This window comes from Phyllobates terribilis, unplaced genomic scaffold, assembly GCF_046119375.1.
Source record: "Phyllobates terribilis strain yellow unplaced genomic scaffold, ASM4611937v1 Scaffold_7__3_contigs__length_470593459, whole genome shotgun sequence".
NCBI classification, from domain to species: domain Eukaryota; kingdom Metazoa; phylum Chordata; class Amphibia; order Anura; family Dendrobatidae; genus Phyllobates; species Phyllobates terribilis.
In genome coordinates this window covers 268,602,228-268,615,881 of record NW_027362767.1, presented here as the reverse complement: position 1 = coordinate 268,615,881, position 13,654 = coordinate 268,602,228, and the positions used below count along the sequence as shown (strand labels likewise).

Genomic DNA, 13,654 nt, shown 5'->3' with positions numbered 1-13,654 from the left:
GCAGTATTATATTAGTTATATTCTTGTACATAGGGAGCAGTATTATAGTAGTTATATTCTTGTACATGGGGCAGTATTATAGTAGTTATATTCTTGTACATAGGGAGCAGTATTATAGTAGTTATATTCTTGTACATATGAGCAGTATTATATTAGTTATATTCTTGTACATAGGGAGCAGTATTATAGTAGTTAAATTCTTGTACATGGGGCAGTATTATAGTAGTTATATTCTTGTACATAGGGAGCAGTATTATAGTAGTTATATTCTTGTACATATGAGCAGTATTATAGTAGTTATATTCTTGTACATAGGGGGCAGTATTATATAAGTTATATTCTTGTACATAGGGGGCAGTATTATATAAGTTATATTATTGTACATAGGGAGTAGTATTATAGTAGTTATATTCTTGTACATAGGGAGCAGTATTATAGTAGTTATATTCTTGTACATAGGGGGCAGTATTATAGTTATATTCTTGTACATAGGGGGCGGTATTATAGCTATATTCTTGTACATAAGGGGCAGTATTATAACAGTTATATTCTTGTACATAGAGGCAGATCTGGGGTCACTTCTCCAAGATATTTGGAACAACCAACTACCGAGTTCCTTCACAACATGTGCACAAGTGATGAGAAGAAAATGGATGGAGATGACGGGCGGATGGATGGAGATACTGATTATGGAGGGGACGGGCGGTCACCAGATACTGATTGTGGAGGTGACGGGCAGTCACCAGATACTGATTATGGAGGCGACAGGCAATCACCAGATACTGATTATGGAGGCGACAGGCAATCACCAGATACTGATTATGGAGGCGAAGGGCGGTCACCATATACTGATTGGATTTACTTTTCCCTTTCCTTCATTTACTTTGCATTTTGTATACGTCAGCTCTTCTATTTCTGAATTTCTGTCTTCATTACATCGTTGTGTTGTCATTCTCTCAGGGTGGGTGGTTGATCTTCTTCCGATAATTCAGCATTTGACTTTAGATGCTGTGGAGCTATCACGTCGTTCGTGCTGTTTCAGCCCCATTATCTTGGTTCTTTTCACAGTTCCGTCAATATTTCTCAGCGTTCCTTCTTGTCGTGGAGTCGGTGGACTTGTATAAGTGGCTTCTTGAACATTTCTCTTCCGCATTAAGACTCTCACAGCTCATTCTTTGCCTCGTAAGTTTTTCTGAAGAGGATTCTTCAAGTTGGCAGCTTAATCCACTCCAGATGGGAGCTGGGTGATGTCCCACGGCTTTCACTTGGTGCTTCACCCACGCCGGCAGACGCCCTCATTAGCTGGTGGGAGAGATTGTGTTACTGTAAATTGTGAGTCTCGGCTTTGCTCATTCACCTGCCTCCCCGGCACACGGTGACTTCAGCACATACACTTTCATTATGTCCTACACTTCAGAGCTGTATTCATTATTCTGCTGGCTGTTGTGAATACTTATGGCTCGTAGTGCAGTCTGTTGAATGCATTGCTATGTGTCATGTTTTTTTCACCAGAAGTGTACAGACCACTATACACTACAAGTCCCACAATGCACTGCAGCCAGCATGCTCTGATCTTTCTATCCTCCATCTATCAGGGAATATGGGGTCATGTACAGAGGTCTCCTCGACTGTGGCATCGCAGCTGAGCTGTCAATCACTCTGGTCCACGCGGAGCTGCAGCACTGTACACACTGGGGACGATTGGATCTTCATCTCACTGAACAAAAGATCCCAAAACCCAGTTTTCTGTCACCGAACCTTTAATTAACACAAAATCATTAATTTTTTTCATCTCATTTTGGAAATTCTCAAACATTGAAACTATCGATAAAAAAATGTAAGAAACTCAAACATCTCATTTCCCACAAATCATTGCACCTGCCTGAGCCACGACGGTCATGTAAACAGGAAGTGGTCAGTTTTAAGGGGGGCACAAAATTCTACTCCAACTGCACGCCAACCCTAGGCCTACCTCTCTGTGCCTCTTGGAGCACCGAAGTCCACCCAATTCCCACTGGAGTGCTGCACCGTGAACACAAACCCTTCCGATTGTAGAAACTAAATCCTCCTCCATCTGATCATTGGTTTTGGAGGCGACACTGCACCTCCCTGCGCCCCATTGTCATTTCTAGCATTCCATTATAAACAAAGACAATTCTGCTCCACCTGCACCTCCATCCCTGGACCTTGCCTCCTTCTCCCCTACATACACTATATAAAAAGACACATCTGCATGTTTTTCTCAATATCTGACATGAAATCAGAATAAACCTTTCCCGTTTTAGGTTACTTAGGATTACCATCGTTTTTAATATTTGCCAAATGCCAGAATAATGAGAGAGAGAGAGAATGTTTTAAGGCATTTTTATTACTTACTGCAAAGTCAACAGTTTACATACATTTCATTAGTATTTGGTACAATTGCTCTTAAACTGAATTACTTGGGTCAATAGTTGGTCGGAATTTGGGCCCACTCCTCCTGACAAAACTGGTGTAACTGCTCCAGGTTTGTAGGTCGCCTTGCTCGGACCTGCCTTTTCAGCTTTGCCCATAAATTTTCAATAGGATTGAGATCAGGGCTTTGTGATGGCCTCTCCAAAAATATTGACTTTATCCTTAAGCCACTTTGTTACCATTTTGGCAGTATGCTTTAGGTCATTATCCATTTGGAAGACACATTTCCGCCCAAGCTTTAACTTCCTGGCTGATGTCTTGAGATGTTGCTTCAGTATTGCCACATAATCTTCTTTTCTCATGATGCCATCTATTTTGTGCACCAGTCCCTCCTGCAGCAAAACAATCCCACAACATGATGCGGACACCCCCGTGTTTCACAGTCAAGATGGTGTTCTTGGGCTTCCAAGCTTCTCCCTCTTTCCTTCAAACGTAACAATGGTCATTATATCCAAAAAGTTCAATTTTAGTTTCATCAGATCAGACCACAGGACATGTCTCCAAAAATTAAGGTCTTTGTTCTTGTGTGCATTTGGAAACATTAATCTGGCTTTTTTATGTTTCTTTTGGAGTAATGGCTTCTTCCTGGCAGAGTGGCCTTTCAGCCCATGTTGATACAGTACTCCTTTCACTGTGGATATTGACACAATCTCACCAGCTTCCTCCATCATCTTCACAAGGTCTTTTTCTTTTGTCCTTTGGTTGATATGCACATGTCGGGCCAAAGCACATTCATCTCTGGGACACAGAACCTGTCTCCTTCCTGGCCAGTATGATGGCTGGACATTCCCATCTTGTTTGTGCTTGTGTATAATTGTTTGTACAGATAAATAACTTCAGGTATCTTGATATTGTACCCAAGGATGAGCCAGACTTGTGCAAGTCCACAATTCTCTTCCTGATATCTTGGATGATTTCTTTAGACTGTCCCAGGATGCTACACAAGGAAGCAGTGTTTCAGGTGTGCAATAAAATACATCCACAGGTGTGTCTCTAATTAATTCAGATGTTGCCAAAAAACCTAACAAAGATTCCAAACACATGACATCATCATATGGGCAGTCCAGAATTGTTTAAAGGCATAGTAATCTCACTGTATGTAAACTTTTGACTTTGCAGTAAGTAACAAAAATGCCTTAAAACATTCTCTCTCTCTCATTATTCTGTCATTTGGCAAATATTAAACAAATATTAAAAATTCTAATAATCCTAACTGACCTAAAACGGGAAAGGATAATTCTGATTTCATATCCGATATTGAGAAAAACATGCAGATGTGTCTTTTTATATAGTGCATGGAAACCTCTGGTTTCAACTGTAGTTGCACCTTTGTAGACCCCTACAGAAACTCTGTTTGCAAAACATCCTACTCCAGCTGCACCTCGGCCCCCGGGACCTCCAGTGTAGTGAAGATGGTAGTGGTGATTGCTCCTCCATCTCTTCTTCGTTCACTACTCTCATCCTCCGCCCATGTCTTCCGCGATTCTGCTCCATCTGCGTCTTGATTTTTCCTCAACCCCTGTACTGTAAAGATCCCCCCCCACTCCCATATTTATATATGTACACCCCCCACCTTGACCTCTTTATATGAAGCCCCCCCAGTCCCTCGTTGCTGGGGACAGCAGTTACCGCCGTCTCGGGTGCTCATGCTGCGTTATGGCTCCTCGCACATCTTCATGCTCGTTTAACCAAGACATTAAAAGCAAATTATTTTACTTGTCAAGATGGAGGGAGGGGGGACGTTCGTCAATGCCAGGATGGGGTCTTAATGAGATGCCTGTTAATCCAGCTCGTTGGATGTAACCAACCAAACGAGGCTATGCTCCATTAAGTCCCAGGTTATATCTGCCTCGGTTCCTCTAATTTACTAAACACTTGTTTACAATATCAGCTGCCACGGAGCAGAGAAAGTGAAGACTGACGGCCGGAAGACGCTAATGACATCCGCAAGAATGCGATTCATTACCGAGATTCTGGCTGCGCGGTCGTGAGGTGGATTTGTTGATATCCCCAAAAAATATGACGTCTTTCTCCCAAAGGAGCAGCTACCTGACACTGAGAAGCTTTTTTTTAGTATTTTGTCTCTAATTATCCAGCGAGCGATACATCAGTGAGGAGTGCGGAGAAGGTTTAGCAAGCTGCAAGGTAAATTCCCACTCGTCTTTGGTAATGGAGCCTGAGCTGATCGTAAATGCTGCATTGAGCAACTGTCCACCACGACTTCACAATGTCATCCGTTGAGACAAGAAAAATATCTAGAAACTTTATGGTGATGATATGAGAGATGACTGAGATCTGTCAGAGTGGATGATAATCCGTAGCCAGGGGGACGAGGATTAGCGCTGCTCTCCGGATTTCAAAATCCTACCGTCTGTACCAATTAAAGGCTCGTCTGGGAGACCTGATGAAAACTCGACCCAAAGAACCTCCTTCAAATTTCCCAGTGGTCTGGCTACCCATACACATCCTTTATCAGCTTATCAGCGGGCACCACTTCATGTTACCCGTTGCTCCACAGTGAGGAACTTTTTGAAAAGTTCTAACTTTGTAAACTTCAGAACTAAGCGTTTTTGTCTGACTTCTGGGCCGCTGTGTCGTCCTTGTCTCAGCTCCTCGGAGTCATTGTTGGACCTGGTTCTGATATCTCAATGTTGGGTTGAAAAATGTATCTTGTGCTAGTGTCTGAGGTGAAGACGACAATGTAAGGGAATATTCATATTGTGACATATCAGGAGCAATCAACAGGGTCAGGAGACGTCCACTTGAGGATCCACAAGATGGACGACTCTTCTATGGAAGGAATTGCCAGCCACACACAAGGAGTCATCTGGACCACTAACAATATTAAAAAACATTGCACCTAGGACGTTGGAGGGAGTAGTGTGCATGTAGAATTCAGACTGGAGCAACCATAGTCAATCACTGGATGGTAGATAGATGGTTGCTCAAGGGGCAACATGGAGAAAGGTCCATCCTGGAGAATTTGGCTCATCGGACGTTGTTGGCCAAGTGGATACTCTCTGGATGTCATATGCATTGGCTCCAACCAATATTGGAAAGTTAAGGAAATCCCCCCCCCTCAAAAGTCCTTAATCCCCCTCCTCCCCCACCTGTAAAAAATGGAACAAAAAGTTCAAGAAAGGAGAGACGATCACTTGTCCTCCCTGTGAGGCCGGATCTTCATCTCTGTAAACTTGAGGGAATACTGCCAGCCAGTCCATGAAGACCACTCGATGCCGTCGGCATAGGAGGCATGGTGCCCGCGGAGGTACTGCCCGTTCAGGTTGGAGGTATGGCAGTTGCGGTACCACCAGGCCCCATGGTAAAAGCTGGCACAGTTGTTCTCCGAGTGGTCGTTGTCCAGGTCTTTGGTGGTGAACTTCATTCCCGTGTGCTTACCCAAGGAATCGCCTGAGGAGACAAGGCGCAGGGCGTCAACAGAGGAGCGAGAATGTCCCAGGGTCTTAGACTATTGATGAGGGGTTTACCTGCCGTTCCGGAGTAGTCAGACACCGTGAGCGGGTAGCCATCATCCTCTGGGTTCACGGAGTACAGACCCACACCAAACGTGTTGTACTGAGCGTAAGCCGTGGAGTTCTCGAAGTCGGCCAGGTCGATGCGGAGCTGGTAATGTGTCTGCATGGTCAGTAGGTGGAGTCGCTGGAGGCCTAGGATAGAAGGGCAAAGGTCACATACCCATCGACACTGTACCACCCCTTCTGCTCCCATGCATGCACTGCAGGCTACACCCAGCTATCTGGCATAGTTTGGAACCGTCTGCTCCACTCCTGTGAGACGTTCTGCAGAGTCCGGGAGACTTTCTCATTCTACAGCCGATGCTGTCTGCATGGAGGTGCCCAAGCAGGGGTCCAGCTCCATAGTCACCATCTCAATGAGGACATAAGATAAGGGCTGAATGCAAATCTCTGTGTCTCCCGGCAGCCGCGGCTCCATCCTCCAGTCACTGACTATGATTAAGATTCCTGTGCAGCGTCCGACAAGGAGACTTGCAAATCCCTGCGTGGCCAGCGAGCCCCGGACCACAGCTCATGTCTCCTGTCACTATTGATGGAGGAGGTGATGTGTGGGGAACCGCTATTACTCCCTGTTATGAGCCATTACAACTGTAGGACAATGTGAGTGCAATCTATTACTCCCTGTTATCAGCCATTAGTGGGGAGAGGAGACTGTAGGACAGGTGAGTACAATCTATTACTCCCTGTTATCAACCATTACTGGGGAGAGGAGACTGTAGGACAGGTGCCCACAATCAGTTTCTCCCTGCTGAGAGTAGCACCTGCCTCATGAGCTCCAGGACTTCCAGGAGGAGAGTCGTTGTCTGCCTCTCTTCTCCCCAGGGAGAGGCAGGCTTACTGGGAGGCCGGCATGGCTTCCCAGCCTCCTATCCCCCGGTCTATGCCGGCGGGGGACAAGGAGCCACAACAACCGGCCCAAGAGGGAGTGAGGAGATCCGGTAGGGTGAAGAAAAACATACCCACCTACTCCAACCCCGAGACGGTTCATCGCCCGCCCAGAGAGGGAGACCGGGGCACCCCAGGCCCCAGGAACAAGAGTCCAGCAAGATCCTGGGGAGAGATGAGCTCCAGTGAGTCCACAAGTTCCTTCTCCTCCCGAGTGGTCGCCATGCTACGAGAATACGAGGACGCCGGCAAAGCACTAACCCAGCTGAAAGAGGAGCTGCGGGAGGCCCGGATCCTGAACACCCGGGCGTCCAACAAGGAGAGACCCGCGACCTTCCAGAGGTTTAAAGCCCTCAGAGACGAGGTGGTCAGGTTAGTGCTCCTCCGGGTGGGGATTGAGAAAAGCGCAGGTCCCTTCCTGGAGAGGTTTAAGAACCAGCGGCGGTTCTCAGAAATGAAGGGGTTAAACACCTCAGGAGAACCGCCAGCCGGCGTCCTTAATGAAGAGGAGGAGGAGGATGAAGAGGTGACTGGAGTCCCAGGTGCTGGAGCCAGTGAGGGGCAGAGCCGGAGTTCCAGTGGTCTCCCTGCAGGGCAGAGGACTCCCACAGCAGAGGCTGGAGTGTCGGGGGAAGAGGATGGTGGATTGCTGAGGGAAATCCGACTGCTGGAGTCTCCAGTGGACCTGACACGGTTTTCCTTCGGGGAGGACGATCCAGTGGAGGAGAAAAAAAAGAGGAGGAAGAAGACCGGAGGAGCTGCACAGGAGGTGGTGAGTTACAAGTATGTACCAATGTCTGATGTTGCGCCTGCCACCTTCTGTGTAAACCCCACCAAACCTAAAGGCACGGGCTCTGCAGTGGGCTCGAGCCAGAGGCAAGGTGGGGAGAGGAGAAGGACGTCCGGCGATGCTGCCATCTGTGCGGGGAACAGTGCAGGGGGCGAGGCTGTGGAGGTACTCACAGCGCCGGACATAGGGAGTTCTGTGGAGTTTCCCTCCCTGCCCTCTGTGGCTAAGCCGGTTATCACCGAGGCCGGGGAGGCCGGGAGGGATGTGAAAAAAACATCTGCCAAGAATACTGGGCGCACTGCTGCGACAGGGGGGCAGTGTGCCCCAGCGCCCAAAAAGGACAGTAAGGCCCCAAAATCTTTGGGTGCAGGGCGGGCAGCAGTGCCCAGCACAAGGAACAAAATGCTGCAGTAGGGGGGCGGGGCGCTCCAGGAGACGACCTGCAGAAAGCCAGCAGCAACCAAAAGAAAACGGGTGTGGTGCTGCAGGGAAAGGAGTCTCTGGAAGTGCTCCCCTCCCCCGGCCCAGCAGGTGTGAGTGCAGAGACACCAGACACAAGGGAGGAAGGAATGGAGGTGACTGTGGAAGGTGCAGAGAACAGCAGAGGTAATGGGGTGACAAGTAAAGGGAATGGAAGTAGTGGTGCAGTGAATGATGGGAGTAGTAGTGCAATGAATGGTGGGAGTAGTGGGAATGGTGAGAGTAGTGATGCAGCAAATGGTGGGGGTAGTGGTGGAATGAATGGTGGAAGTAGTGGTGTAGCAAATGGTGGGGGTAGTGGTGGAATGAATGGTCGGAGTAGTGGTGTAGCAAATGGTGGGGGTAGTGGTGGAATGAATGGTGGGAGTAGTGGTGTAGCAAAGGGTGGGGGTAGTGGTGGAATGAATGGTGGGAGTAGTGGTGTAGCAAATGGTGGGAGAAGTAGTGGAGTGAATGATGGGAGTGGTGGTCCTGCGAATGATGGCAGTAGGAGTGGAGTGAATGGTGGGAGCAGCATTGGTGTTGGTGGGGGGGAAGTAGGCGATGGTCCCGCTGCACCCCCAGCATTGGCTGGGGCTTCAGCCCAAAGCTATTCAGGAGCTGTCAGTGCTGGGGGTAATAGTGCGCCCTCGTCTGGTGGCCCTGGGGATGGTGACTTGCAACAGCAGCTCCTGGACGCCCTGAGGAGAGGGGAGAGCTCCATCACTGTAGAGGGGAGGGAGGTTGATCTGTCTTTCTGGATAGAGAGACATGGTTTTTCAGCCTTCCGAGATAGAGGGGTAGAGACTGTCTGGTCTCTGCCGACAACTGGGCAGAGGAGTAACCGTAGGAACGTGGTCCGTCTCCAGTGGTTAAGCAAGGATGCCTGTCCTGATAGGTCGAAGGTGGTTGAGCTCCTGCTGGGGATGGGCTTTGCGGCATATGACATCTTTGCCTTGATCCATCCCTACGGGACCTCCTACTTCGATGTCAGCTTCGTGAGACCGGAGGGCCTTGAGCTTTTCTGGTCTCGCCATGAGCTGGCTCGGAGTTGCCCCGAATGGCATGGTCTCTTTCCCCTGGCAATAACCCGCCAAGATTCAGTCAGGAAAGTGACCGTTTTGACTAGTAACGAGTCGCTTTCCTGTATGGACATTACCACCTGGGTGAGTCGATACGGAGAGGTCACCAATATTCCCGAAAAGAATCTGGATGACCATGGTATCTGGTCAGGGGCCTGGACCTTCATGGTGAAATTGAAGGTTTCGGGAAACACTGTTACCGATATCCCCTCCTCAACCTTTTTGGGGAGGGATAGGATCTTGATTTTCTACCAGGGGCAGCCTAAGGTCTCTCACAGGTGCGGTAGCCCCACATACTTCAGTGCGCAGTGTACCACCCAGAAATGCGCACTGTGTGGGGACCTCGGTCATCTTGCTGCTGCCTGTTGCAGGATTAGGTGTAACTTGTGTGGTGACCTCGGTCACCCGTTCAGTCGCTGTCCGCGTTCCTTCGCCAATGCAGTCCTGAAAGCGGCGAGTGCGGGACAGGCGAAAGCCGGGACTAATCTTGCCGGTGAAGGGACCAGCAGAGGCGGGGGAGGCAGGGATCCGGTGAGGAGCAAGTTGCCGCCATCCAACATCAGGCGGCAGGAGCAGCGCCGTGGGGACAGGGGGCAGGGAGTAATGTCCCTAAACTGTGACCTAGGTACTTCACTTGCAGCTGAGGATCCTAAAGACAGTGAATTGAGCCAGGAGGTCAAGAGACTTGAAAGGTAAGAGCGAGAGGACGCCACGTCTTCCCAGGAACCCTCTTCTGGTGACAGTCTAGATGAGGGAAAGGGGGAGTGGTCACAGAAAAAGAAAAAGGGTAACAGGAAAACGGCCAGAGGTAGGAGGGGGACCAGGTCTCGAGCTGCCTCTTTGGAGTGCGACCCCTCTGACTCTCTGACCGTGATCCAGGCGCCATTGGAGGGTTCAGCCGCCCCCCCTCTGGTGGATCTCTCCAACCGGTTCGGGGCTCTCCAGGACCTCCCTCTGGAGGGGGGAAGTGGGGACCCGGGGCCGGAGGTTGCGGACAAGGTGGTTGGGGCTCAGGAGATGGCTGGGTCTTCCTCTCGGGGGGAAAATATAAAGCCCTCTGGGGGGGACGACTAACCCAGGACCACCAGACAAGGGCAAGAATGTATGTAAGGAGAGAATGGACGAGTCTGTTTGTCTTAAACGCACTAAAAACCCGTCGTTATCGAAGGAAGAGGTTGGGACTGTCAGTGGTGGGAAGAAAAAGGCTATCTAATTCAATCAATCATGATGGCGGCACCCACCCCGTTGACGCTGGCTACTATTAATGTTTGCAGCATAAAGTCAGATGCGGCAAGGTACACGGCCTTTCAATTTCTCGGCCAACTTGACGCCGACATTTTGTTTTTGCAGGAGACCAGGTTGACCGATATATCAACCTTGCATAAAGCAAGGCGGGAGTGGAGGCATGGACCCTCCTACTGGTCTCTTGCGGCCGAGCCGTATAGCGGGATGGCGGTCCTTTTTAAGACCGCAGCGGTTGAATGCAGACGAGTGATCGAATTAGAATTGGGGAGATGCTTGATCCTAGATGTCTCCATGGGGGGACAAGAGCTTCGGCTCATTAACATCTACGGTCCCCAGTCCAAGTGGGACCGCATATGTCTCTTCCTGAAGATCAAACCTTTTTTATTTTCGAGTCGGCAGGTGGTCTTCGGAGGGGATTTCAACAACGTCACGAGATCCTGTGATAGAGGAGGTTCCGGAGACCAGCTGGCTTATGACTGCGTCGCGTTAAACAGGATAGTGAGTGAGGCTCGCCTGGTGGATGTCCACATCCGGCACAACCCGGGCGACACGGGATTCACCTTTTTTAGAGGTAGTCAGTGCAGGTCTAAGCTAGACAGGTTTTATTTGAAGGAGGAGGCCGTCTCTTCACCGTTGTCGGTTGTGGAGGTGGAGTTCTCCGATCACTGTTTGATTACGTTTTCTCTGAACGTTATAGAGACTCCTCGGATGGGAAGACATTATTGGCAGCTGAATTCGTCACTCCTTGAGGAAGAAGCTGTAAGACGGTCTTTTGAGGAATTCCTTCAGAGCCAGGTACCATTGCTGGGCCTAAGTAACACTAAGTCGGAGTGGTGGGAGATGTTCAAACATCGGGTGGCGAGATTCTTCCGGCAGCTCTCGAACCTCAGAAGCCTGAACAGGGATCGCCTGTATCAGAGCCTGAGGAGGAAACTCGAGCATCTTGTCTCGACTGGAGGTAGCCGTGAGACGATCTCCAGAGTGAAGTCCTTGCTGAAGAGGTGTCAGTACGATAGGCACGCATCTTTGGTTTTCGAGAGGGACTACGGGAAGTACTGCTCGCCCGACCCTTACAGAAACTGTAAGATGTCAGTGAATAGTAAGATAGTGACGGGGCTGGTGGACAGTACGGGGTCCCTGAGAAGGTCCAGATCAGGGATCTTGGAGGTCGTCAGTTCCTACTACTCGCACCTCTTGGGAAGGAGGGAGCTGGATCGTGACGGGATGTTGGTTTTCCTGGCTGAATCTGTTTCTGAGCCAGGGGCTGACCTCTCGCTGGGCGGTTTGGCAGAAGCGATCAAAGAAGAGGAAGTGAGACTGGCGATCGATGGGCTTAGGCCCAAAAAGTCGCCAGGTCCGGATGGCTTAACATCCGAATTCTTTAGGACCTTTAGGGACTCTTTGGTCCCCATCTTGACTCAGGTGTTTAACGAGTGTCTCTCCTCGGGCACTCTGCCGAGATCATTAAGGAGGTCAGCTTTGATCATTTTGTCAAAGGGTAAGGATCCGTCACGCATTGAGAACTGGCGTCCCATAGCACTTCTCAATGTGGACAGGAAGATTTTGGCTAAGATACTTTTCAACAGGCTGGTGAAGTTTGCACCCCGACTCCTTTCGGAGGTTCAGCACTGTTGCGTTCCTGGCCGTAGCACTTTTAGTGCTGTTCTAGGTGTCCGAGAGGCCGTGGAGCAAGGCAGGGCGGGCCTTTGGAAGGGGTTCTTGCTGACCCTGGATCAGGCAAAAGCCTTTGATCGGGTTAACCACGAGTACCTCTGGTCCACTCTTTTGAGGTATGGTCTGCCTGGAGGGTTTGTGGACTGGCTGTACAAGGCTTTCCTGCTCCCCTTGCTAATCTACCTGGGCAGCGTCTGTGTCTTGCCAGAGCCTCTCTGGACACGGGTCTACAGTCTGTTCTTCCAGATGTTATGGGGGAACAGACTGAACCTAGTCAAGCGGGAGGTCACTTACCGCACGAGGAGACTAGGGGGTTTGAATATGGTGAACCCTGTGGTGTTCCTAGTGAACACCTTCTTGAAAGTGAACGTGGCAAACCTCTGGAAAGAGAGGGCTCCTCCGTGGGTATTCTCCTGCAAGGGATGGTTTCAGCCTTTCTTCCAGGAATGGGAGACAGGGGGAAGAGTGAAGGATCTCCGCACACCACATGGGCATCTCCCGGCTTACGTTACACCGGTTCTGAAAATGATCCGCCGGTGGGGTCTGGGAATGTGGGAGGTGAGGTCCCTCCCGAGGAAACTCCTCAATATGAGGGTCTTGCTTTCTCATTTTCAGAGTCCATTGGTCCTCAAAGACTGCCCAAGTCGGGATCTGGAGGTTGGGTTGAGTTTGTTAAATTCTAGCAGGATCCCCAAGAAGTACTGGGACTTGACTTGGCGCTGCTTCCATGGTAAGCAGTATGTGAGGAACAATTTGAAGTACAGGAGCTCCGAGGACAGGAATTGCCCCCGTGAGGCTTGTGCTAAAGTGCTGGAAAGCATGGAGCACTTCCTGCTTCATTGTCCCTTTAATACAGAGGTGTACAACAGGGTGGGGGCTTCCATTGGTTGGCCGCGGCTGGCTACTCTGTCCTACGCCGGGTGGGCCTATGGAGCGTTCGGAGACCTTGGGAGAAGGGACCGAGACACTATTCATAGTCAGCGCAGTGGTCAGGTATTTCACGTGGAACGCACGAGTTTTAGTTTCGACGCAGAGTAAAATCCTCCATGTAGATAAAGTCTGTAGAAACATCCTAGGTGACCTGGTGAAGGTACGTTCTCTGGAGTATGAAGGACTGGGTGCCCGGAGGGCGGCCCGTCTCTGGAGGGGCTTTTCCTTCAGGGTGCCTTAGTCCGGTAGTACTCCTATATCCTGGTGGTGGGCTGATGTCTTTCCACCCTAGATTTTTGTTTTGTATTTCTGTCTCCTGAATAGAAGGTTTGCCGGCATCGAACTTGAGCCTTGGATGGTGAGTGTGTAGGTTGTGTTCTGTATATATTGTATATAATGTATAATAGGGGGTTTTAGTTAGGTTGGGTGGGGGATTTGGGGGAGTTCTTCATCAGCGGTGATAAGAGGACTGATCTGGCCTGGTCCAGGCCCCGCCTGGGGAAAAACTTTGGGGCCTGATCCTAGCTCAGAGTAATCCTGAACTTTGTGGCCAGAGCTGGATCAGGGGTGGCGGGATAGTTAGTGTAGGTCTGTGTTTT

The 13,654-nt window shown here is 49.8% G+C and overlaps 1 protein-coding gene across 3 annotated transcripts in view; it reads right to left on the bottom strand.

Annotated features, from left to right (window-relative positions):
- Nucleotides 1-1,742: 1,742 nt before the first annotated feature.
- The window catches only part of FIBCD1 (fibrinogen C domain containing 1), a 91,986-nt gene continuing 80,074 nt past the window's right edge, over nt 1,743-13,654 (bottom strand). For all 3 annotated transcript variants that reach the window (XM_073640710.1, XM_073640711.1, XM_073640709.1), the window contains exons 7-8: nt 5,943-6,122; nt 1,743-5,865 (exon numbers count right to left, since the gene is read on the bottom strand). In XM_073640710.1, coding sequence (XP_073496811.1) covers nt 5,606-5,865; nt 5,943-6,122 — 440 coding nt within the window. In that variant the 3' untranslated portion in view covers nt 1,743-5,605. The remainder of the gene's footprint in view (nt 5,866-5,942; nt 6,123-13,654) is intronic.